Source organism: Balaenoptera musculus, chromosome 15 (assembly GCF_009873245.2).
Source record: "Balaenoptera musculus isolate JJ_BM4_2016_0621 chromosome 15, mBalMus1.pri.v3, whole genome shotgun sequence".
Lineage (NCBI taxonomy): Eukaryota > Metazoa > Chordata > Mammalia > Artiodactyla > Balaenopteridae > Balaenoptera > Balaenoptera musculus.
The window spans coordinates 84,904,513-84,930,560 of record NC_045799.1 but is presented as its reverse complement, the minus strand read 5'-3'; the positions used below and the strand labels follow the sequence as shown (position 1 = coordinate 84,930,560).

At 58.0% G+C, this 26,048-nt stretch overlaps 1 protein-coding gene across 1 annotated transcript in view; it reads left to right on the top strand.

Moving 5' to 3' along the window:
- The window catches only part of FOXK1 (forkhead box K1), a 60,704-nt gene extending 36,479 nt beyond the window's left edge, over positions 1-24,225 (top strand). The window contains exons 2-9 of the mRNA XM_036826058.1: positions 8,467-8,652; positions 18,773-18,929; positions 19,382-19,528; positions 20,069-20,262; positions 21,521-21,687; positions 21,795-22,079; positions 22,912-23,136; positions 23,728-24,225. Coding sequence (XP_036681953.1) covers positions 8,467-8,652; positions 18,773-18,929; positions 19,382-19,528; positions 20,069-20,262; positions 21,521-21,687; positions 21,795-22,079; positions 22,912-23,136; positions 23,728-23,987 — 1,621 coding nt within the window. The 3' untranslated portion in view covers positions 23,988-24,225. The remainder of the gene's footprint in view (positions 1-8,466; positions 8,653-18,772; positions 18,930-19,381; positions 19,529-20,068; positions 20,263-21,520; positions 21,688-21,794; positions 22,080-22,911; positions 23,137-23,727) is intronic.
- The last annotated feature ends 1,823 nt before the right edge of the window (positions 24,226-26,048 follow it).

Here is a 26,048-nt window from a genome sequence, read left to right as displayed (position 1 = left end):
ACCACACCTTTCTGGCAGCGCCTCCTGGGCTCTGCCTTCAGCTTCTGAAGCGTTTCCTTGGCCCAGTTTAACAGAATTGAACTCGGGCCTCGCCAGGACCCGGAAAATAAACGTGCACAGCAGATTTCTGCTGTCTTCTTGTTTCTCCCCCCGACCCCCCCAGTGCAACAGCCGCCCTGTCCTGGAGCCTTTTCTTTCTGCCCCTCAAATTTATAGGCGCTGTGATAGCACAGAGCCCTTTCCGGGATGTCCTTAAAATACACGTATTTAAATATATCTCAAGTGTCCAGAGAAAGGGAATATTCTGGTTAGTCGATACACTCAACCTGCTCAGTGCATGGTTTGCTGGCACATGTAATAAATAATAGCCAGTGCTACTTTTAAATTATTATTATCATTACATAGTGTTGTATCATGTTATATGATTGAATTTCACGTTGATTAAGGTTTAGGCAGCAGACTCTCGATTTTGCAGATTGGGTAACTGGAAGTGTTAAGGCCCCAGTGGCTGACAGCCCCTGACCAGTCTCAGGTTCCTAATGTCACATCCGCATCTCTCACAGGAGGGGGCGGTCCCTGACCTGAGGAAGCCCGTCACTGCTGCTCTCTGGGTGGAATTTTTAAGTGTAAACGCGGTTATTATTTCGTGCTAGTCCTTGTTGCGTCACACCTGGCTCTTTCCTGGGCCTTCATGTTCGTGCTTAGACACCCCGTCCTCGGGAGGGAGAAGCTGCGTGTAATGTGGAGATAATCTGGGCATCTGACTTCAGGTGAGGTTAGTGTTGGAATGGGCCAGTGTTGATCACTGCACAGACCACTGTAGTACCACCCCCCCCCCCCACCCCTCTTCAGTGGCGCTGGACCTGCTGGCGGCCCGGCCGGCCGGGCTCTGCACGTGGAGCGCCTGCAGCCTGCAGGCGGTGGTCGGGCTGCCAGCAGACGCTCCCGTTTGCACACGAGTCTCTCCGTCAAAACTGTGGACGTGGATTTGAGCGCTGAAATCAGCGGCCCCTGCCCTGCACGTGTGATGGAGGGATGCCAGCTGTCCTGTGATTCTCCGGCTGAGTGGTTCTACGAAACACAGAGAAGGCATGTTGTCAGTGTCCTTGCAAGGTTAACCCAGGGTCAGAAAAGTCTGATCGTTTCCCTGTGGTGTGGCCGCTGGCTTTCGGCCGACACCCTCCGGGGCGCCTCACCCATGTGGAAGGAATCGCTCTCCTGCCTCACACCCGCCTTTACCTCCCGATAGACTCGTTAAGTTACACAGAGACGCGGAGCGTGGTGAGCTCCCGGCCGTGGGCACCGGCATGTGTGTGCGCGGCATGGAGGGGACAGGCAGCGGCCGAGGGGACACTTCCCTCCGGGAGCCCGCGGTCTGGGAAGCCCGGCGGGGATGCGCAGGGGCCCTTGAGGCGGGCTCCGTACGGGGGGCGGCCTCTGGGGACAGAATCTTGAAGAAGGTGAGTCTGCTGGTACGCGGCCAGGCCCTGTGCTTGGTGGCAGCCCGTCGCCGTGTGCATCCCAGCGGCGGTGCCGTGTCTGGAGCTCCGTCCCTGGAGAGCCCGGCCCTGTGCCCACACTTGAGTCACCCAGTGCAGGATGCCGCGCTCCAGCGCCCGTGCAGTCGGCAGTGACCCTTAGGGCGCCAGGACACTTGAAGTGGAATTCTGCTCTTTGTAGTTCCTCCATTCACCCAACTGGATCACCTTTGGTGTCTCTCAGGCAAATCTGGAAGGTATTTGCTTTTTCAGATATATTGGACTTTCTGCCCCATTTGATTTTCCAAACTGTAAAGTTTGGGAGCTCGACTTACACAGTCATTTTTTTGTTTGCTTGTCTTAAACCTGATGCTTCCCCACTGAGGGATAAGCGTGTCCCTGGGCAGATGGCTTGGGTTCCTCCCCAGGGTGCCTGACCTTGCGTGTGGCTCTGCTGGGACCCTCTGTGTCTGAGGTCCAGGCTGCGGGTAGCCTTGGTTCGAGGAGGAGGGACGAGGGCCTCGCAATACACCAGCACTCGTCAGTTTTTTTGGAGTAGGATGACTTGAGGTTTTGCTGGTGTGTCTGGGACCCTGCGGAGCTGCTGCCTGGTCAGGACGGTTGTCGCCCCGCCTTCCCGGGGCCTGGGCCGTTTGCTTGTTCCCTCTTCCTGGCTGGAGCTTGTGTTTGGATCACGTGCTCACCCCTCGCCGGTCCGCACGGCTTCCCAGCACAGCAGTGAACTATGGCCTCTGCAGCCTCCAGCCTCCTCCGCTCGGTTCTGTTTTTGGGTTTTGTTTTTTAAAGATGTTCTAGCAAAAGGTATTACGTTTTTAATAGAAATAGATATTTTAGGTTAAAAACGCTTAAGATGATCAGAAACCTTTGATTTGGGGATTGTATATGTAAAAGCTTTTTCAAAACCATTTCCTGAACTGTCTTATTGTTCTTTGGAGTTCTTACAAAACTCAGAGCCTCTGGTGTGCCAGCTGCAGACCTTCTGTAAACGAGGGTTGCTTGTTGGCCGGGGCCCACCCGGAAAAGCCGCCTGCTGGCCTAGAACACGCCGGCGGGGGAGGGCGGGGCCGCTGGCTGTCCGCTGGCCCCCACGCCTGACCATTTTTCCACTACTAGGCTGTGGTTATTTTCAAAATTTGAACGTACTGGTCATCAAATGTGTAACAGCTTTTCCCCCCTATTCTTGAGTCTTTCACTTCTTAAAGGACACGGTTACAACATTTAAAAAACATTGTGAAAGACTCGAGGTCTCCGGCAGTACCACTCTTATCCCGGGGATGTTTTCACTCCTCCTTCTGTCCTTGTCCTGCGAGAATGACCGAAGCCGGTGTCATCGGCCACTTGCTGTGCCGGCCTCGCCTGCCCCAGGGCTCCTGCTGCACCAGGCCTGCCTGCCTGTCTCCGGTTTACCAGGGAGGGGCCTTAGGTTCAGCCACTCGCCCCAGGTCCCCCACAGCGTCCCAGCGGCCCATTCTCAAACCAGGTCTGTCTGATTTCAAATCCCACGCCTTTAGCCGCAATGCTGGACCGTTTAGTCTCTGCTGTTTTCACTTGTCATTGTGTCATCAGCATTTTTAATGTTCCTCCATGGGCCCGTTTTAGTGAGTGCTTATTACCTGTTAGGTACTGTGTGAGCGTCTAACTACTTTGCCTATTTCATTTGATACTCACACGAGACCCCTACACAGTACACACCATAAATACCCCAATTTTCCTGATGAGGAGAACAGATCAGATGCATTAAGAGATTTGCCCAGAGACAAACAGTCCTGGAAGGCATCCTTTCAAATGATACTCCTCCATGAATGTGGTTCATTCAGCTGTTCCTCACAGGGAGCTCTTTAGCTGTTTAGAATTAGAACGGAGGTTTGGTTTTTGTAACGAAGGTCAGGATAGCAAGGGAGGTGGATTTCTTTTGCGTAGAACAGTCCCAATGTAATCTGATGTGGCAGCTCCAGGCTCGCTCTGTTCTGTTGCTCTGTTACCCAGTGTCCGTTTTATGGCCCACCACGGCTGCTGCAGCTACTGCCATCGCACCCACGTTCTGGCCATAGGAAGGAAAGAAGTGAAGAAGACACTCTCTTCCTCTTAAGGGCACAAACCGTCGCATCCCGCTAACCAGCACAGTCTCATGGTTGCCCAAGAGGCAGAGAAGCGTTGTCCTTAGTCGGGCAGCCATGTGTCCAGCTGAAACGAGTTCAGTGTCGAAGCAGAAGAGGGTGCACGTCCAGGGGACTAGCCACCTCTGTCATAGTCTGCCCTTTTCGGCCCCCCACGTGTTTGTGACCCTTCTTCTGACATAAAAACCACTCATCCCCGTCGTCAAGGGAGGCGGCCCAAGTCCCACCCGGTGACGGCATCGCGGAGGTCCAGGGTCTCTGTTACGTGTGCGTGCCCGCATCGGGGCGCCCCGAGTGGTGGATCTGTGAAACGCTGTGCCGAGGAGAAGCAGAGGAAGGCGGTCCCTGCTCCGTCTGGAAAAGGGAGGAGCGGGACGCACACCCACTGGTCAAGCCGCTCTGCTCTCAGAGGCCCTCCCCAGCGGGGCAGGTTCCGGGGGGCCCGCCCGGCTGCCCCCGTGTCTGCACGTGGAGGGCTCTGTGTCCGCCCGCCTCCCCGGCCTCCTCCGAGGTGCTCCGGAGACGACGCTGCCGTGCTTCCTGGCGGCGCCCCGGGCCGGGCAGGTTGGGGAGGGACGGTCATGCCTCCTCGCAGGCCAGGTTGGGGCTGCTCCGGCTCCGGCGTCTCCAAGCATGTTGGCTCCGTCACATCCGCAGGTCAGATGCACAGCAAGGGTCTCTGGGGGCGGGGGTTTCACTCTTGAAAACTCTGCTCTGGTCTTTTCTGCCGTTGGGCTGGGGCCTCTCTGCCTGTCTCACCCGAGTCGTGGCTCCTTTGAGGCCACTGAGGCTGCAGGCTCGGTGGCATTGTTCCCTGCCCCGGGCGCTGGTCCCCGTGGACCCCTGCAGCTTGTGGCATCCTGGGCACACAGGCTCCGCTCTCGGGTATCTCGGGGGACCGCTGGACCCGGCACAGGGAAGGTGACCAGATTTCTAGCCTGCAGCACTCGCGTCCTTGCCCTCTGACGAGGCAGCACCCTGTACTTCAAACTGTGTGACCGCCCTGGCGACTCCTGGCCAGCGGCAGTTCTGTGCCGGCCACGAAGCAGGGTCCCGGGCCGCCCTCCCCGTCACTGCCTGAGGAGGGGCGTCCTTTGCAGAGTGACTCTCATTCAGGTGTTAAACCTCCTGGCCTGAGCCTCCAAAGTTTTCTTGTATTTTCTTCATCTTTTCCGGGAGATGTTTTCAAGCCTGTCACCCAGCCTTCCTTGTGAAGTTTTCTTTTGTGTCACATTTACTTGTCCGCGGTCCTTGTTTTTCCCTGGAGGTGCCTTTTGGGGCTGCAGTCTGTGGGTGGCCAAGGTGGTGCCCTCTCCCGTCCCAGAGATACAGGTGGTCCGTGTCCTCTCCGTGAGGACTGAATGATGACAGAGAAATTACTTTTCTTTTCTGACAACTTCCTGTTGGTAGGGCCAGTGGTGGGCTTCCTCCCTAAAGACGAGATGGGAGTGAAGGTGGGTGACAGCCCGAGTCCCTGAGGCTCATTAGTGGCCGAGCGGGGCCAGACCAGCCTTCACGCAGGGATCTCTGACCTGATGCTGAACAGGGCAGCTTCACGGGGAACCGAGGCAATACCAGTTTGGCCCAACGTCCAGGAGGAACAGGTGGAACAGCTTGATTCCACCGCAGTGAGAAGCCCGCGCGCCGCAACGGAGACCCAGCGCAGCCAAAAATAAATAAATTTACATGAAAAAATAAAAACAGCTCGATTGGGTGCGGCTCATACACTGCAGGAAGAACCCACTTGGATCGTCCAGGCCAGTGGTTTTCAGGAGACCCGGGGAATCGTGCAGCTGCTGCCACAGCCGACGGTTGGGCGTTTGCATCGCCTCCGAAGGAAGCCCCGTGCCCGTCTGCAGGACCCCCACCCCCGCCCCCCGCTGTGGCAGCCACCAGACCACTGTCGCCTCTGCAAAGCAGGGCGAGAGTTCTGTGCAGAGCTCGCGGGCTTGCACGGAGCCTCCCTTGGGCTGGTGGGCGGTGGTTTCCAGCGCGCATGCCCGCCTTCGGCAGAAACCCCGACGCACGGGCAGAGCGCGCTTGGGTCCAGCCTGAGCGTGGCGCACCTTCGGGAGAGGAGCTCTGACTGCAGAACGCGCTCATTAAAGCTCCAGCTGGGGCCCTAAACCAGAACGAAAGTGTTCCAGGGAGAGAAACAACAGTTGGCAGACTCGGCAGGCACCCTGGGGAGGCATCTGGTTAAAATTAAGCAGCTTCCTGGTATTTTCTCCTCCTCCTCCCGGGTGGGAGATCAGCTGCCTCGGGATAATTTTTGGAAGAGTGAGTCAGGAGATGCTTTTGAAATAGCTCTTGCAGTAACTAATGTGAAAATGTTTATGGTTAAACCTTAATTGGAAAATCACCGTTCCAGTAGGAAACTGTCGTGCTGCTGTCAGTTATGGATGGCAGCAGATTTTGCCGGTGATGACATGCCCAAATCCCTGACCTATAAAACGCTGTGCTTTGTTTCACTGAAACCCCAGTCTGTGTGCATGTTCTGTCTGTCCAGCGTCTTGGAGTTGAACTGGAAAGCGTCTTGGAGGTGGTCTCTCCTGCTCAGAGCACCCAGCGCTGCAGAGGGGTTACGGCAGGTGGTCCCACAGCAGAAGTCAGGCTGGGAAGCAGAGGGACGGGGGCCTGACGATGCCCCCCGGCATTTTGCCTCCTCAGCCCAGGGCCAGGCAGGCACTGGCCCCCGCCCAGAGCTCTTCTCTCCGGATCTCGTGCCTTTTCTCATCTTCACCCTAAACCCCATTTTCTAAGATTCCCCGCCTGTCTTGTGACCTCTGTCAGAGGCCAGAAGCCACAACCTCTTTCTAGTTGGTATTGACAGTTGTAGTTGTAACATGATCTCGAGGTTGTAGTCTGATCTCACGTTAACACAGGGACTTGCACTATGCAGGAAGTCAGAACTCCACGCGCCTCGGGCAGGGAGTAACACGTAGCTTGTTTTGTTAATTTGCAGCAGTTGAAGGAAGAGACAAATGGTAAAGGGCCGTAGAAACTCTTTTTTAACTGTTTGTCAGCATTACTGCCTTCCTACCTAGCACTGGTGGAACAGGTGTGTGTGCCTGTGTGTGTGCGTGCGTGCATGTGTGTGTGTACACAGACACCCCTGCTGTTCATCCAGTCCTGTCCTTCACAGGTGGAGCTCACCTCAGTCGCTCTCTGCTCACCTGTGTGGAGCCCTTAGTCAGTTCCCAGGCTCGGGGACACCGGGCCCATCTCGGACTTGGTGGGGATGCATGTTGACTCTGACTTACAAAAGCTGACCAGCCTCTGGGTCTGGAGAGACCCTCGGCCTCAGAAGGCATCTTAGGCAAATGTGTGATGTCACTTTCTAGCCAAAGTACTGACGGAGGAAATTTCCATTGGGTGGTGGGGAAACTAAAGAAAGTGGAAAGGACAGCAAACGTTTCTTTAACTGGCTTACAAGACGGAGATGGCAGGCGATTTTTAAGTAGCCTGGGGCGGCCCTGTAAGCAGAACCCTAGGGGTGATGTCGCCATTCCAGACCTCCCCACCCTCATCCCTAACGTTCTGGTGTTCAGGCTGAATTGCCCAGAGTCAAAACAGCATCAAACAGGAAAACAGCTTCTGTTGGAACAGTATCAAGATCGCTTTGTTCTGCTTTTAGATTGGGAAATACAAACCTGGTAGCCGTGGGTCCCAGTGTCCTAGTGCCTCACTGCCTGCCGCAGGGCTCTGCCTGGACAGCCACATGCCGCCGCTCTCTGCTTGGTGTCTCCGGAAGAATCTGTGCTGGCCATTGAGGCCAGCTGGAGTTGCTGATTTTCTCTGTGAGATGCAGGCAGGGGCTCTCAGAGTAGACGCGTGTACTGCTGAGTCATTTCCTGAGAGGTGGGTCTCCCCGGCGGAAGGCTCGCGAGCACCCCTGTTGGATGCTGGGGTGCCAGGTCACTACCTGCCATGTCCCAGCGCCTGTTCTTCAATCTTGTTTCTTCAAAGTTGTTTTACTAAGAGAAAAGGGAATTGGATTGCAGCAGTGCTTGCTGTGTGGGTGGGAGGTGGGAGGTAATTGGCTACTTAGTGAATTGAATTGAATTGAATTGACTGGACCAAATCTCATGGACTTTTCGGTGTGCACCCTGTGTCTGCTAACCACGGTTAGCAACTTGCGGGTAACTGGTCAGTTTAGACATTAGAAGGTGTGCCTGACAAGTAACGCCCCGCTTTACAGGTCAGAGTGTGTGGGAGGGAGATGAGCTCTGGGCTCCTGTGCGCACACAGGGAGGGACTGGGGTCTGCAGTGGCCTGGGGCGGGCGGTCCCCTGCCAGTAGAGGAGGCGAGGCTCGGGGCTCGTGAGGCCAGAACGGACGGTGAAGGCAGCCGGTTCCCGGTTCCCTCGGGTTCCAGGCGCTTCCTCCGAGACCCCCGCCGGCGCCTCTGCAGGTGGCGCTGCCGCTTTTCCCAGGCAGCGCTCGCTTTCTATCTTCTGGGTGACGGGCATCTGTCGTTAAAACGCTGCCCTGGAGGTGACCGTGGCGTTTCGGTTTCCCAAGGAGCGTTCTCTGCGCGGTGCTGGATCCACGCGGCGAGCGTGGCAGACAGGAAGCCGGCTGGCCGGCTGGAGCCCGTGTGGGAGGGGACGCCAGGGGGCTTGTCCGGGCCGGAGGTCTTGCTGTCGCACGCGTGGTGGGGGGAGCCCGGTGCCCTCGCCGGCCTGTCCCGAGGGAAGCGGAGGTGGCGCCGTTTGGGCGCAGGTTTGGGCACGTGTGCGCATGCGGCGTGGTCGGAGCGCGCACTGGCTGGTGACGGCGGGCGGCGTAGACGCGCCGGGGCACCTGTCCCCCGCTGGACCTAACGTCGCGCTCCCCTCCCGTTGCAGGTGCACCTTCCGCTTCCCCAGCACGGCCATAAAGATCCAGTTCACGTCGCTGTACCATCAGGAGGAGGCCCCGGCGTCCCCCCTCCGGCCGCTCTACCCGCAGATCTCCCCGCTGAAGATCCACATCCCGGAGCCGGACCTCCGGAGCCTGGTCAGCCCCGTCCCCTCCCCGACTGGCACCATCAGGTGAGTGGCCTGGCCCCCCTCACGCGGTTGCCTCTGCAGAAGCCGGGGCCCTGTGCTTTAGAACGCGGCCGAGGAGGAGGAAAGTGATACGGGTGTTCTGTGTTTCGTACAATATCAAGTATGTTTCTGGAAAATTGCACATGGATGGAAATTTTGAAACTATTTTAAGTGCATCAAGGGACCTGAGGACTTAAATAAACTCTCTGGAGAATTCTTTTATAAAGTGAAGAATCACTACTTAGTCACTTTTCCAGTTTGAAATTTTATATACTAGGGTCTTTTAAAACAAGCTTAGGTATCAGTTTTTAAAGACAGTGAAACTGTTTAAAAGGAATATTTGTATACCAGGATTTGGTGGACCAGGTTTTTCTAAACTGTATTTGTAGGAATCCTGTGCGAAATTTTAGAAATTAATCTAGAGTTTGAAGAAAGGGAAGTCCTCGAACTTTCTCATCCTTGGCGTGTTATACAGAGAGGGTCCCTGGGGGAAGGTCTGAGGGTGAAGTGTGTAACCAGAGACTGGGAGGTGGCTGGTGAGCTGTCCCCTCTCAGGGGCACAAGTACTTTTGTGACAACAGGGGTCCTGTGCCGCCTTCCCCTTGTGTCATAAAACATGTTGACAGACATGGACTTGAGGATCAAGATTTAATAAACTTTAAAATAGTTTACCGCTTCATTAAGGACATTCTAAAACAAAGCTGGCCTTTTCCTTATTGGTATGTGCGGCCCTGGCGATGCCATGAGCACCAGTGCCTTCGGTGCCGGTGCCTCAGTTCCTGCCACGCACTGTGCTTGCCACCGCGGACTGGGCATCGCCAAACGTCAGCCCGTGGAAGAGGCAGGGCGTGTCTCGGTGTCACCACGAAGCCAGTTTCGGCCTCACACGCCCCCTGAAATGGTCTTGGGGTCCCAGGGTGCCTCTGGGAGCCACACTCCGAGAAGCGCTTCCCAGCAGAGCTCGAGCTTTGCGTCCCTGAGTCTTACCAGGCCTCTCCTCTGGCTGACCAGCCAGGCTCGTGGTCCCTGGTCTGGGACCTTTAAGGGTTACACTTAGAAGCCCAGATGGGTTAATCATGGCATCACCACTGGTTTCACTTGTGCCTTTTGTTTTCCTCCCATGATGTGTCGAGTCATCTGCACTGAGTTGCTTGGAGTCAATTTCCTCCCGAGCCAGTGAGCAGGCGGGCGCGTTTCTCTTATGGAGAGAAAGCTCAGGGACGGCTTTGAAATGTCACGGACCTGAATTCTGGTTCTGGCCGCATCTCCAGTTGGTGGGAGAACTGGGGGCAGGTCTCTGCAGCCTCCTCGGGCTTCGTTTTCTCCCTCAGTGAATCCCTCCAACATCGCAGACGTCTGGGACGCCAAGGGGAGCAGTGAGTGATGGAGACCCGCTGTATGCCAGGCCCTGCGCCCAGCCGCTGGACGTGTGTTGTTTTATTTAGTCCTTAGGGATTTACGAGAGAGATTTTTTTCTTTAATTCTTTTCAGGTTTCCAGCAATAGCTCTGTTCTCAAACCCGAAATTTAGCACGTCATCTCACTGTTCTTTGAGACATGTACCTTGAAAATAATCTAAAACATGAGGGCTCCACTGGAGTTAACGATGAAGTTGTGCTATGAAAATGCTCTTGCACTTACTTACATGTGTATAGTTTATGCATAGATAAAAAATTTTGTGTAGTAAACTGAAGCAGGCACTTTGGAATACAGTCTGGCAGGTCCTCAAAATGTTAAAGGGTTACCTTAACCGCCCAGCAGCTCCCTGGATCGTGAGGTCTCCGTGGAAACTCATCCACAAGGGTTCATGGCAGTGTTATTCATAGCAGCCCCCAAAGTGGAAACAGCTCACGTGTCCATCAGCTGCTGAGTGGAGAGAAAATGTGTTACAGCCACAGGGTGGAGGGTTATTCCAGCATAAAAAGGGATGAATTGCTGACACCTGGTACAACATGGATGACCCTTGAAAACATGATGCAAAGTGAAAGCAACCAGTCCCCAGAGACCACACATTGTGTGATTCTGTTGATAGGAAATGTCCAGAATAGGCAAATCCTTAGAGAAAGAAAATAGGCTGCCAGGGGCTGGGGGGTTCAAGGGAGTGGGGCTGCTCCCTGTCAAGGAGTTTCTTTCTGGGGTGACGACAGTATTGTGCAATGAGGTGATGGTCACACAACTCTGGATGCACTAAAAACCACTGAATTGTACGCTTGAAACGGGTGAATTGTGTAGTGTGTGAATTATAGCTCAGTGAAGCTGATAAAAAAGCTTGTATGCACTGACACCTTTATCCAGGAGCACCTCAGAGCAGCTGCAGGAGCAGTGGCCAAGTGTGTTTTACGTGCCGTTGGGAGCCAGACAGGCGTGTGGGCCTCGGAGCCCTTACACGCCTGGTGAAACCAGAGCCCGCGGTCAGCCTTAGACTGGCGTGGGGCTGCTAATAATCAGTTCATAATCCAGCCACGTCGACGCTTTTTTTTTTTTTTTTTTTGCGACGCTTTTTTAAGAAGGAAAAATGTTTTGGTTTGTACCTGGAGGTCTTCATAAAATAAATATAATTCCCAGTAACATTTTGAATAAAAACAGTGGCCAGCAGGCTGAGCTAGTGCAGCAGCTCCACGTGCTGCGGCCGCCTGTGTGTTAGGAGGCGCCGGCGGTTCTAAAGGGGCGTAGATGGCGTCACCGAGCAGAATGAGGCGGGTGTCCCTGCGCAGTTCTGGGAAGTCGCGGCCATGTGACTGTGGAGACCCCGGGCCCGAGTGGGGCTTGGGGCGCCGGGCCGCCGGGGGCACCCGCCTCTGGTCTTCATCCGGTAGAACAGCTTTGCGGGGAAAGTAGTTAACTTTGAGACTGGCTCTTTCACTCTGGGCCTTTAAGTGTCACCGAAAAGGATTTCTGTTTACATCCGTTTATCTTGGCGCCGCGGAATCCGATTGCCCGCTGGAAACCTCAGAGGCCCTTGAGGTTTTGCTGCCCAGATCCTTTTCCGGCGCGCCCGGCGCAGGCGCGGGACCGGCGTGTTTACAAACAGCTGCCTCCCCCCACCCCGCCCGGGCACCCTCCCTGCGCCCGTCCGTCCCTACGCCCGCCCCCCACACCGTGGCCCCCTCCGTGGCCCCCTCCTCAATCCCCGCCCCCGCGGTCCCCGCCCCGCCCCCGCGCCCCCCCCCCCCGTAATCCCCGCCCCGCCCCCGCGACCCTCCCGCGGCCCCCACCGCCTCCGCCCCGCCCCTCCCCGCCGCGGTCCCCATTTGGAGCGTCTGAGCGCGCTGCCCGGTTGGCCCGCTCGCCCGGCGGCTCAGCTGCAGAGGCTCGCAGGCCTCGGCCTGGGTCGGCCTCCTCCGGCTCTGGGCCCGTCCTCTCGAGGTGTAGGGAGCGAGCGGCTGCACCTGTAGGAGCGGCCCCGCCCTGCCCTGCTGACCCGCCCCCCCCCCTTCCCCTGGTGGCCGGGCGGGGCCGGGGGCGGGTTCTGCGGGGTTTTTTCCCTGCGCTGAAGTCCTCCACCCAGAAAATGAATGATCTCTCTTGTTAAGAAAAATGCTGAAATTCAACCAGAGGAAGGGAGCAGCACAGAAAGAGAGCAGCTAATTTATACTAAGAGTAAGCTTTCAGCAGCTATTTCTTGAGGAAGGCGTTTCTTAATTTTTGTAGTACAGAGATCAAAACCAAAAGTAATTTGTGTTGTGGAATTTGGCCAAGGTTAGCGGAACCCTGTAGGAAATAAAAATTAAGCAACCAGCCTCAGAACCTAAACCACTTTTAACCATGACCTTCCAGCCCACTCCTGCTTCGCCGCTGCGCGAGATTCAGTCCTAACTCACTTCGCAGTGTTAAGTGTCTTTTGAGTTGGGAGGTTGTCGAGTTGGCTGTTGGAAGGTCTTTGTGTTTCTGGCAAACTTTGGATCCTTCCTTGAGAGTGATTTATTCTGTTGCGAAGTTGCCAGCTGCAGCGTTTCCTCAGTTCCCCTGAGTGACCCAGAGAGGAAGGTGCCTGCGCAGTGGGGAGCCCTGCCTGGCTGGTCTGGGAGACCCACCGTCAGTGGGCACCTGTGGCCCTCGCACCCCCCCAGCCCTACTCACACCCACCTGGTCCCTTTCCCCATCTGAAAACTTGGGAGGAATAAAAATTGGTTCATCTGCACAGAAAGGTGCGGCCCTCCGTGTTCTTTATAGTTTTCCTTCTGCCTACATCCGTGCCAGGGTGTTCTTTGGCTTTAAATTGTTGAGAGGAGGTTGACTGGACTTGTGCTTTAGTCTCGTGTCCATTGGGGCGGCTGTTTCCCTGCTCTCGGGCACATCTTCGGGGGATGGGTGCCATGTAACGTGTTCTTGGGTGTGCCTTCTGGGCGAGGCCCAGCCTGGTGCCCTGCCGCCGAGAGCCCTTCCTTTCCAGATTGCGGCTCTGGGTTTCCGGAAGCAGGCAGAGCCTGGAGGAGGACTTGAGGGAGGCATGGGCCCCCCGCCCGGATCTGCCCTCTCCTCAGAGGGAGATGCACCTGGTACTTCTGGGTTCAGGCCGGTTCGCTCATTGTTCTCACTGGGACAAGGTGTGTTTCATAAATGAGTTAACCTTTTAAAATAGTGCCCCAGGATTTCACAGCACTGAGTTTCTCTTAGCGAGCACAGGTGTTCTTAAGAGACTGGCCTCTCTTTCCCTTTATTTTCCCCCGGATTACAGAAATATTACAATATATGTGCACTCTACAAAACTGAAATGTTTCAGAAAATAAAAATCGTGCAGTGACATTCTTGGAGAGGAGTCCATGTTTGCAGGTGCGTCTTCTCTGAACATGCCCAAGAGCTTGTCTGACGGGTGTGAGTACTGGTGACCCCTCCCCAGAAAGGTCCTTTGAAGCTCAGAGTGTCCTGCAGCTTGTTTTTTCTCCTGTCCCTCTGTGTCTCGGGCTCCTTTCTGTGTCACTGCATCGCTTGTGGCTGCACAGTGGACTGTTTGACGTGTCCTGTACTTGGTTGACCAGTTCCCCACCGAGGGCCAGACAGCTGTTTCCAGTTTCTTAGTCTCCTGGGTCTGAAATCGCCTCTCTGAAGTGTCTAAACGGTCTGTGCTGAGGCCATGGAACCCTCAGGTTTGATTATTTTGGTTAAAATACACTTGTTAGGGTCATGAGCCACAAGATTTTAAGAACAGTGATAAAAATAGAACTGTCTCTGACATACACGCCGGACCTGCGCGGTGGGCTGGGAGCTCAGTACATCCGTTCACCTCCACAGTGGTCCTGTGCAGTGTTGCTGTGTGGTATTGCCGTGTGGTGTCACAGCCTTGCCGTCCCCACTTTGCAGATGGGAGACTGAGGTGGTTCTCCAGCAGAGCGGGTAGAACGGCTGGGCTGCACGTTCAGCAGGTGCCCACAGGGAGAGAGGCGGTACTGATGTCATTCTTGTTTTTTAAAGGTTTATTCATATCAAAGTAATATGTGCACGTGATCTAAGAAAGCAGAAGATTCTGCAGGGCTGGTGATGATGAAACAGCCCCTGGCCACGCCCAGCCTGTCCTCACGCCCCTCGGCACCTACTCACCCTCTGGTGTCTCAGTTTCAGATCATCATACACTGACTTCCTGTGGGATAAAGGACTTGGCTTTTCCTCCCACCCCATCGGCCCAACGAGATTGCATCAGAAGTGTTGGTTAGTGGCCTCAGTGCGGCTGTGTGATGGCCGCACTGCTCAGCCTCTCCCCGGCCTGTGCTCCCAGCAGTTACAGTGGCCCCTTCTCTGTTTGGTTAGATCTCCTGGTACCTGGGACGACTGGCACATCCTTCCCATTTACGTCATCACCTGGAACCCAGGCCTCCTCCCGCCTGGCCCCGAGGTGCGGGGGGCGCCTCTGACCCTGGGATCGTCTTCCACACCATCCTGGGAATCCCCTCTCTCCCAGCTCCCCAGTCTTCCCTTTCCTGATCTGCTCCTTCCTTTTATTGGACAACATCTTCTAGTCCTGGGGAAGGGGACAGGAAAGGTAAATTTTTTAATAAAAACTTCCACACCTGAAAATTATCATTATTCTCCATTCACACTAGGTAGATGGTTATCCTGGGTAGAGAGTTCTAGATTGGAAACGTTTTTGCTCAGAATTGATGTCGCTTTCTAGCTTCGAGTATGTCTGTTAAGAAGTCTGATGCTCCTGTGATCCTGGCCCTTTTGTACAGTGTGTCCCCTGGGGGCGGAGGGTGGGCTTGGGTCTCCGGCATCCGCAGCACCGGCCCCGTCTCAGCGGGGTGCCTAGGAGGGGGCTGGACATTTAATGGGACTCATTAAGACTCTGAAGACTCAGTTCCTACATTTCTAGGAAGTTACCTTCTTACTTCTGTGACGTTCTCTCCCCCTGCGTACTCTTCTTCTTTTCCCACCTTGCTCTTCCTCTGTCCGTCCCTTTCTCTTTTCTGCGTTCTGCTTTTCTCAAGTTTCTCCTTCCACCCTTTATTGAACTTTTATTTCTCCTCTTTTTAAAAATTGTAAGAGCATTTCCTTGTTCTCCAGATGTCCTCTTAATTGTGTCCTACTGTTGTGAATACAACCTCTTCACCTCTTTGGAGCTGTGATCCTGCTTTGTTTTGCTTTCTCCCCGGCAACCCCCCTCCCCGCCGTCTGGCGTCCTCCGCGAGCCCCTCCTCTGTGTGTTCCCCGTGTCCTGTCTGGCCCAGCTGCCCTCCATCCAGGCAAACGAGGCACAGGGCCAGGGTGGAGGGGCCACGCTGCCCCCGCGCCTGGGCGGCCCACGTTCCCACCTCCATTTCAGATCCATTCCCACTTCCTTTTTTTTTTTAATTATAATTTTTTTTCTGTTGAAAAGTCCTTCTACAGCTTGGAATCGATTTGAGGCAAATTGTGCCATAAGCAGATTTTCTTTAAGTGGCTGAAACGCTTTATAAACAAGTAACACTGAAAGAAAATGTTTCTGGTGCGGGACCAGCAGGACTTCCTTCCCAGGAGGCTGGCTCGGGAGGGGCAGGACCCAGAGCCTCCCGCCTGCGCGCTTTGCTGAGGCCCAGGTGGAGCCGGACCGCCAGGCGTCTGAGCGGGGCAGCAAAGGCCACACCGTGGGGACGGCAGGAGCCCGGACGAGGCTCAGCACGTCTCTGGGGACAGTGGCCTCTGGTCAGATCTGCTTTTCTCAGCTCAGGCTCTCACCCTCGTAGTGGGCGCTCTCACCCTCGTAGTGGGCCTGGGCGCTCTCTCTCCGTCAGGCTGCTGTGAATACAGGGTGCGGTGTGGTTCCAGGTGTGTCTTGAGCGGTCACAGGAGTCATGTTCTGGGCCTGGACTGTCCCAGGGCCTGGCACGTTTGTCCTGGTGAGACGGTGGCCCAGATGCAGGGCAGCCGCTGGCAGGACCGGCCAGCCGTGAGCCATCTCCACTCCTGAGCCGAAGCCCTTCTTGCCTGAATGGAAATGTGACTTAGGAGTTGTTTTTCCGTAAAAGGGGGGTGGGGGCGAGGTCAGTGACTGATGTCCTAAAGTGCGTCTTCCACGTCGTTCCCACTTGCAACCTCAAGGTGGGAAGAACGGTGTTTATCACGTGAGGTCCGGTAGTTCCAGGCTGCTTGGCCTCTGCTGCTTTACCCCGTCCGCAAATCAGACTTCCCCCACCCCGGGCACTTGGGGGGCCCTGCAGTGGGCGGCTCTTTGCTGAAGCCTGGCGTCCCAGGGGGCCCGGCATTCCTCTCCCCCGCCCCTCTAGAGACGACGTGTGTGTTTATACTGTAGGAATCTTTCCTATTTTGCTGATTGTCAGGGACTTTGCAGAGGACTAGGAAACTCCCTCGGGGGACACTCAGTGTCTTGGTCGGTTTCCCCAGGGTGGGACACGCCCCCCAGACGCCCAGAACCCCCGCCCCACACACACCCCCACGAGGCCCGCCTTTGACTTGCATGTTCTCAGCCCAGAGACGTCCTGCTCACCTCCTTCCTCCTCTGCTCCTGCCCTCCGGACGTGTGACGCCAGGGCGGCGGGGTACCAGGCACAGCCCTCTGGGCCGAGGCCAGCCTGCAGTGACAGCTGAATGGGGTTTATTGAGGTCTGTGCGGCGGTGTGCACGAACGCACGTTCTCCAGGCCGGGCCTGCTGGGCCCTCTGGGCATCAGCGGTGCCCTGTCCCCGCGGACGCTTCCCCAGGAAGGGTTTGTCAGCACAAGCCTGCCACGTCGTAGAAAGTGGCGTGGAGGCTGCCCGGCCTCTCCTCCCGTTTGCGAGCCGGCCTTGCCAGCCCGCTGTTCATTATTTCCACTAGAAATCATTCTGTGGGGGATGACAGACTTTTCTCTGGGTTTTGCTTTTTGAGAGTTAGATATAAATTTCCTATGATCTTTTACAAAATATGGACTTGGGACAGACAGTGGATCCCCAGTGCCCAAGCCCAGAAGTCGCTGTCTGTCGTCTGCACTGGTCAGGGTGCCCCGTGGGTCACAGAGGTCAGATGTCAGCGAGGTTTTCCCAGATAAGCCCTGCACTGTCTGTTTCCACCAACCTGGACGTTTCCTGATCTGTCCTGAGGCCAGTGTGTTTCCGGGGGACGGTTCTCGCCCCCTGTGGTCAGAGCATGGGCCAGGCGTGGTGTTTCGGTTCACCTGTGTGCAAGTCCAGAAGGGGCGCTGAACGTGTCTGGGACTGGAGCTGGCGAACCGGCGCTTCCGTGCTGGCACGTCCTGCAGCACCACGTCGTTGGAGGAAGCAGGGCAGAGAGGCTTCAGGAAGCCCCTCCCCCCAGCCCCCATCAGGGTTGCACCTTCATTGAGCCACTGTGTGCCATGGCATTTGGTTCCCGGATGGATGCATTTGGAAGACCTGACGCTGAGTGTGTGAGCATGTCACTAGTAAGACGCCTTCTCTCCCCTCCTGCCTTACTTTATAAGCTTGGGTTTTGTATGTTTCGTTCAAAATGAAATTCAGAAAGAGCTGCTTTTATTACTGCATCCTACCTTAACGGTTGTTGGTTAAAATTTCTATACTCACAGGACTTACTGTCTCCATGTTTGGGGAATCTAGTGGGGAGGAGAACAAGAATTCTCAAAAAAAAAAAAAAAAAAAAAAAAGATTCCTTATAATTTCTACATAGATTGCAGATTCCTGACCAAAAAGGGGTAATTACCGACTGTAGCGGAATTCACCATTCATATCAACTGCCAGGTTCTTCCCAGTCTCAGTGTTTTATTTTTTCGTTCTTCCCTTCCCGTGTTTAGTAACTGTCTCCTGAGCCCCTCCTTCAAAGCCACAGACGGCTCCCCCTTCTGAGGAGCTGGGCAGGGAAGCCAGAGATGGCAGCTCAGCCGGAGAGGAGGCGCTGCGTGTGTGTCCGGGAAAGTGGCACAAAGAGCTTTCACATGAGCTTGACTTGTGGGGATTTGGGGGGCGTCTTGTCATTTGGACAATGGCGGGAACGCCTGGGCGCGTTGGGAGAACGGAGGGCGCCTTCCGGGGGTGCTGGTGGATGTGGGCAGGCTGGCCTCAGCACTCACGGGGATAAGCGGAAGGAGGCCGGCAACCCCGGGCTCTCGGTCAGCTCTCAGCAGGGACACTTTTTACCTGGGTTTGGGACCCACTTTCAGAGCTTGTGTGGATTTTCTCGGAATACTTGTAACTTACAAGATCAAAATTGCGACATGGTTTGAAGACCGCAGCCCACCTTGTTAGCAGCGGGAACTGGGCCATGCCCGTGGCTGGCGGGCCCCGCTGTGCCAGCTGCAGGGCAGCGGGGACAGACCGCAGACAGCTCGGGCCGTGCGGGCTGAGACCCGGAGTGGGAGCTCCGATGTTTCCCGCCCACGGATTGGCTTGCAGTTTCCAACCGGAGAGGAGCCCCCCCCCCCCTTCCCCGGAACCCGTGGGTTGAGGCGGCGACCTTGACGGTGGGCGCCACGGGCCTGGGAACCGGTCTGGGAGGCGGGCACTGTGCTTCCCCGCGTCCTGGCCTCTTCTCGGGCGCCATCGTGTGGCCGTCACCCGCCCAAGTCCCCTGGCCGCCCTCGGTGCGGTGTCAGGACAGTGGGGGTGGGGCAGTGCCATGAGCTCCGGCCCCCCGCGCCGTCCGGGGGTCCGGACATCCTGTAGCACCGGGCCCGCCTCCTCGGCTCAGGGTCAGAACTCAGGACGTGTCCTTTCTCTCCGCAGTGTCCCCAACTCCTGCCCGGCCAGCCCCCGAGGGGCCGGGTCCTCCGGCTACCGCTTCGTCCAGAACGTGACCTCGGACCTGCAGCTGGCAGCGGAGTTCGCCGCGAAGGCCGCCTCGGAGCAGCAGGCCGACGCGTCCGGAGGCGACAGCCCCAAGGTCTCAGCCCTCGGCGCGTTGGCCGGTGCCCGGGCGTGGGGTGCCGGCGTCCCTGCCCCTCCCTCCCTCGGCCTCCCCTCGTCCCGTCCACGGGGGCGGGATGGCTCCGAGCGTAATTACAGTCTCTGAGAAGAACGTCAGACTCTCGCCTTACAGCTTTGTCTTAGTTCATTCCCATCTGACCACTGTTTTTAAATCAATTTGTAGAGGAGGTGAGAAATTTCAGAATTAAACTATGAATAAACCTAATTTTTACCCTCATGAGGGAGACACAGCTCTTCCTAGCTTAAACCACGTGGATTAAACAAGAGGAGGTCGTGGGGATTGGTTTTAGCGGAGACCCTGCAAATCCGCGCCCTCATTGGAGGGTTTTCTCCATGAGCAGGTGGCCTGGCGGGGGGTCGGACCGGAAGCGTCTTTCCGGGCTAACCCCACACTGGCTGTGTCCTCAGGACGAGTCGAAGCCGCCGTACTCCTACGCACAGCTGATCGTGCAGGCCATCTCCTCGGCGCAGGACCGGCAGCTGACGCTGAGCGGCATCTATGCGCACATCACCAAGCATTACCCGTACTACCGGACAGCCGACAAGGGCTGGCAGGTGCGGCGCGCCTGGGCCCCGACTTTACGAGCCCCGGGGGCTGGGGGCTCGTTCCCCGGACGGCCGCGCCGTGTCCAGAGTGAGCACCCCCTTGGGTCCGGAAACGGTCCCACGCTCGGTGCGCCGGCGTCTCCTGCGCTAACTTGGAAACACGCTGTCCCCGCTCTTTCCAGACGGTTTCTTGTGTGGGTTCACAAGACTGTCGCCGGCCTTGGCCACAGCCAGCACGTCACAGCCGCTCAGGTCTCCTCCGTGGCCACTCTGTCCCGTTGGCTAGTTGGTTCAGTACGAGCTCTGAGCTGGGCGTCTCCCAGGCCAGGGCTTGTCCTTCTGTTTCGCTTCCTGTTTAAGGGGTGGTCGTGAGCCTGTGCTGAGTTTTCACAAGAAAAACCACTGTGAAACCCCTGTCCTTCCCCAGTGAGCCGCCCCCCCCCGCCCCCGAGGAGACTTCTCCGGCCCGGACCCGGGGCCGTGGTCTCCCGGCTGCTGTGCTCAGGTCTGACCCACCGTGACCAGTGACTCTCTCTGCTTTGCCCACAGAATTCCATCCGCCACAACCTCTCTCTGAACCGCTACTTCATTAAGGTCCCTCGCTCCCAGGAGGAGCCCGGGAAGGGGTCCTTTTGGCGGATAGACCCCGCCTCCGAGGCCAAGCTCGTGGAGCAGGCGTTCCGGAAACGGAGGCAGCGGGGCGTCTCCTGCTTCCGCACCCCCTTCGGGCCGCTGTCGTCCAGGTAAGTCCCCGCCCCACCGCCCCCGGGGGCCGTGGCCACTCAAACCTCCTCACTGGTTTTTGGAGAGACCGGCTCAGGCCCGGCCAGCCCTGCGGTAGGCAGTGAGCAGGCACGGCAGCTGGTCCTCCACGTCGGTTCTCGGACGCTGGGGTGACGCGCAGTGGGAATGGGGGGAAACGGAGGAACGGAGGCGGACGAGGGCCCCCTCCTGCTCATCTGACTCGACCACCTCTTACAGGCCCTGTCTCCAAGGAAGGCCCCCTTCTGAGGCCCTGGAGGGTAGGACCCCAGCATGTCTTTGGGGGACACGGTTCAACCCCGTGACCAACACTGCTTGTCACGTGTAGACAAGCCTGCCGGCCAGCTGGGAATAGTGACTGGGCCTGCGCTGTGTGTCCAGCGCTGCCCAGGGAGCCCCCGTAAAGAGTGTCCGTAAGGGGGCCCGTCCTCAAGGTCACACTGGTCGTTGGGAACCTGTTCTTGTGCTGGTAGAACTTGCATTGGGGCGGGTGGGGCTCGGGAAGGGAGCCCCCAGGCCAGGAGGAGAGCTCAGCCAAAGCTTGGTACGCGCCACGTCTCAGGGAGAGAAGGCAGGGGTGCCTGTGCTGGGGATGGAGGAGCAAAGCCGGATTAGACAGGCCCCGATGGGAGTTCGGACCCTCACGGTGAGAGTCAGGGCCGTCACAGACGCGAGGACTGGAGAGTGACCCGGTGGCTACCAGGTTGAGCGTCAGACCAGTCAGATGAGGCGGCTGGGCCTGGGTCGGGGACGGTCTTGCTGTCCAGCCCATCCCGGCAATGCTCTGGGCAGGAGCTGGGCAAGATGCTCGATTTTAGAGCCAGGCGAAGTGTTCTGTGGATTATTGTCTGTGCGAGACAAAACGGCTGGGCTCCCAACATGTGCTTTGCTCTCCGGGTGTCAGTTTGTCCAGGGGGAGGTTGGTGCCCATCCCAGCAAAGCTGCTGTTTTTCACCCAGAAGCCCGAGCCGCTTTCCTGGGAGGCTGGCCCGGGCCTTCAGGAGGTAAACTCTCTGGATCGTGGCCTTCGCTGGGCCTTTAAACGCTGGGTGATGTTACGTGTACCGGGCGGAGTGCCAGGGTCGGAAGTCCCTCGCGAGGATAGAGAAGCATCAGGAAAAGTTGGGCAAAGGCAGCATGTAGGGCACGGGTGTTGAGACGTCTCCCGTTCTGATAAGTGTCGTCTTCGTTTCTTGTCGTACGTACTCACTGCTGTGGTCCTGTCTCCCCCCCTCCTAGGAGCGCCCCAGCTTCACCCACCCACCCCGGGCTCATGTCCCCGCGTTCCAGTGGCCTGCAGACTCCAGAGTGCCTGTCCCGGGAGGGCTCACCCATTCCGCATGACCCTGACTTTGGGGCAAAGTTAGCTTCTGTTCCCGAGTATCGGTATTCCCAAAGCGCACCCGGTAAGAAGGGTCTTGTCCTCTGGTCTGATGTGGCGGAGCTCGGAGCCGCGCCCCACCCAGGAAGGGAGCAAGCGGGGGTCTCCGCTGACCCGCGTCCTCCTCCGCAGGCTCTCCCGTCAGCGCCCAGCCGGTGATCATGGCCGTGCCGCCCCGACCGCCCAATCTGGTGGCCAAGCCCGTGGCCTACATGCCGGCTTCCCTAGTGACGGCCCAGCAGCCCTCGGGCCACGCCATCCACGTGGTGCAGCAGGCGCCCCCTGTCACCATGCTCAGGGTGGTCACCACCTCCGCCAGCTCCGCCAACGGATACATCCTCGCCAGCCAGGCCTCGGCGGGGGGCGCCCACGAAGCGGCGGGCACGGCCGTGCTGGACCTGGGCAGTGAGGCGAGAGGTAACGTCGCCAAGTGGTGCCTCGGCGGGGACGTGGGTCTCCAGAAGGTGGAGCCGTCAGCTTGGGCTGGGGGGCTGGAGAGCCCAGGCGTGGGGCACAGGCTATTCTGGGCGACAGTGGCTCCCGGGCTGCGGCCGCTCCTCCCCACTCCTGTTTTTGGGGAAGCGCGTCCTATGAAGCAGCACTGATTATCCTCTGCAACGCTGTTCCCTGTGTGCAGCACTCACATGCCCAGCGCCCCCAGCTGCCCCTGAACTAGGTACGGGGACTCAGATCGGAGTCGGAGGAAGAGTCCTGTAGAACCCCCAGCAGGGGTCCTTAGAAGGCATTCAAAGTAAAAAAAGTCCTGAGTTAGAAATCTGGGTCCCAGGGAATTAATGAGGTAAATGTTGAAAATGCAACCAGTGCTGTCAGAGACCCTCGAGGGAACGCTTTTGCGTGAAGCAGCCTCTTACTGACCGCTGGTGGCTGATCTCAGCGGCTGCGTCTTCTGTAATACCGTCCTAACGACACATGCGCTTTGGGAAAAGAAAACTGAGTTATGGCTCCAAGTGCAAGTCCTTTCATTCCAAATAATACACTTTTTCTCTTAGATTAAACTTGCTTTGGTTAAAGTGCAAGGTATTTAAATTTTTTCCTAAAGCCCTATTGCTTGCTTTACTCTTGTTTCAAAACATTCCATCACTGGAAGTTTTCTGTTGAGAACCAGGGTCTTTTCCCAGTGTCCCTGCTTCAGGGCCCCCCTCCCCACGTGGACAGGCTCAGGCTGAGACGCCTGTGAGTGCCACCGCGGGTGCCATGAATGTGGCTCTGACGCACGCTGTCCCCGCAGGCTTGGAAGAGAAGCCCACCATCGCGTTTGCCACCATCCCTGCCGCCAGCCGAGTGATCCAGACGGTGGCCAGCCAGATGGCCCCAGGGGTCCCCGGACACACGGTCACCATCCTGCAGCCGGCCACACCAGTGACCATCGGGCAGCACCACCTTCCGGTCCGGGCCGTCACTCAGAACGGCAAGCACACCGTCCCCACGAGTAGTCTAGCCGGCAGCGCTTACGGTGAGGCCCTGCCCGGCGTCCACTTCCTGGCCTTAAGCTCTGTGCTTTGACCAGGGTCAGTGCAGCAAGAACATTTTCCCAGTTAATGTGGTCATCCATTCAGTGTATTGAGCACCTGCTATGTGCCAGGCGCTGGGGTACGATGCTAGGGTAGCCCCGAGGGAGCAGGCAAAATCCCCAGGTCACGGAGCTCATGCCCTGCTAGGGGGATAGAGGTCGGAGAGGGAAGTGAAACGGCACTGGCGCCCTGAGCGCCACGCAGGAGGGTGTGGGGAGGTCTGGGGGGAGAGAGCTCCGTGGTGCGGGCAGGCCCTGCCGGAGGGGAGGCGGGAGCCAGTGGGGTGTCTAGAGGGATACACACACACAAGCAGCGGCATGAGGAGGAGACAGGGACGGAGGCCCCTGGGGCGGGGAGTGGGCCGGGGTCCGGGAGGGGCTGGCGGCCAAGTGCTGCCGCTGGCTTTACCCAGAGGCGCCCGGCGTGCCAGGGAGCTGGGCCCCTACGTCCCTTGGCCCTCGTGTGGCCACGCAGGACAGACGAGCGCTGCTCCCAGCCGGCCTCCCAACGTGACTCTTTCTCCTCCGCCCTAGCCCTCGCCAGCCCCCTGCAGCTCCTCGCGGCTCAGGCTAGCTCGTCCACCCCGGTGGTGGTCACGCGTGTGCGCGAGGTCGGGCCTGAGGAGCCGGCAGCAGCGGCGGCCCCCAGCACCGCCGCCACCGCCCCCTCCGCTTCGCCCCCCGGGGAGCCCGAGGTCAAGAGGTCCCGAGTGGAGGAGCCCCTGGGGACCGTGACCACGCAGGCCGGGGCGATTGCGGCTGCCGGCCCACAGGGCCCCGGGACCGGGGAGTGACGTCGCCCGCGTGGAGGTGGAGCGGGACACACGCCAGAAGGAGTTCCGGAGCTGGGCCGAGGCGGCCGACACCACCGCCGCTCGGGACCGAGATGAGGGGGCTCCACGCAGACCGCGCTCGGTGCCACACGGGCAGGACTTCTCCGTCCACGTGCACCCGGACACACGCATCCTCCCGGCATCTTGTCTCCTGCCCCCGCTCTGGTTTAAGACAAAAACCCATAAACATGTTCAGACAGCTGATTGTACGGTTCTGGGAATTCTTTGTTTTCGTTTCCTTCTCCCCCAGCAGCACCTTTTCTCCCCGTGCCTTTCGTCAAGGGCGTGGGGAGAAGGTTGTAGCTCAGCGTCTCCGGGAACACGTCCCGGCGGCCCCGACCCCGCACAGGAGCCAGGCTCCCAGAGCAGCCTTCGCCCCGAGGACGAGACAGAGACGCAGCCTGCTGCGGACGGGCCTCCGAAGGAGAGCGCGGGCCTGGGGATCCAGCCCTGTTTGTAAGAGACTGGAAAGAGGCGAGAGAAAGGCAGCACCGCCGGATTTCAGACTGTCCTATGGTTTCTTCTCCTAAAAGCGACATAGAAAGTATTGGCATTAATGGGACGGAGGGGAGGCGCCTGGTTTGGCTTTGGGCCCCAGGTGTGTCTGGTTTTGCTGAAACACGGAATTCAGGCTTCATCGTCAACCTGAGACAGACACAGAAGGGATCATCTGTTTTTGCGGTTTTCATCTGTAGACAGTTTAGCAGCTGTAGGTCTGGGCTTCTTACTGGCATTAATCCCACGGAGGGTAAACTTGCCGCTCTGTCTGTTAACTTCAAGAAAGACTGACGGCCTCCAGGACTGGTGTTCAAGGCAGAAAGCTGTTCACACGAAAGACCCACCTGAGCCAGCGGCTGCAGCGTCTGGCCTGCGTCCCGGCCACACGGGGGACACGCGGCCACTGGTCCTCGGGGGAAGGAGGTGGCCGCTCGACAGGAGGACTGTCACGTCGAGTGGCCCCTGTTTCCCTGTGGCTCTGATGGCCGGCTGCCACGCGGCCGCTCACCAGGCTTTATCACCAGGTTCCAGTGTCTTCACCGCCCGACAGCCTGCCTGGCGTTTCCCATCGGAACCGTGTCTGCTGCCCGCAGCGCCAAAGGCCCTGGGCTCGGCCCGCAGCTCTCGCCGGCTCGGTGGGACCCCCTGCGCCCCCCCGGAGACGTGAGCAGAGGAGGGGGAGCCTGTAGTCCTTCAGCTTCTCTGGGAGAACGTTCTCAGGAAATGTTAAGCACGTCTCTGTGAAAAGTGGCTTTAAACTTGGCCTGGCGCCCCGCGTCGGCCCTTCCGCACGAGCTCCGGGGGCCCTGGCGGAAACGGTTCCTCCCTTACGACGCGCCGTCCGCATCAGTGCCCCGACGGCAGCGCCGCCGCAGGGCCAGGCGTGGCCAGGTGCTCTCGCTGTCGCGGTCGTCCCCGCACGCCCGGCCCGGGAAACGCCTGGTCCGGCGTCCGCGGCACTGAACCCCACGTGGGGAGGATTTCTCCTGTGACACGGCCAAGACGGGGAGGGGGTGGCGCCTCGTTCCCGCCCGGTGGTGAGAGGCACTCACGCCCTGCTCACGTTCTGTGTTGTGTCGCGTGGACTGTCTTTGGCCTCGCCTGGTGTGTGTGGTCGAGTGTGAGAGCGAGTGAGGCCGAGGCGGTCGCCCCGACACCGGTGGCCTGGCCCCTGTGGGTCCTCGGCCAGGGCTCCGGGGCGGCCATCGCTTCCTTCCCCTTCGTTGCTGCTCGGTCCCGGGGCCGCGCAGGCCTCCCGCAGGGGCTTTTTGCTCACGGGCTGTCCTTGATGCCACAGGCTCGCCTCCTCGGGAGAGCTGGCGCCACCCACGGAGGACGGGTGCCCAGGACAGCTGAGGCCACAGGACGCCCTCAGCTCCGGGCCTCGCTGCCTGGTCTGGCCAGCCTGGCCCTGACCCTGCGCTTTCCTGACTCCTGAGGTTCTTCGGTTTCTGTCTGTTATCAGCGGCGACCCCACTGTTTATTCTGGCCGTGGTTCAGGGAGAAGGGAGTGGAGGGGGGTGA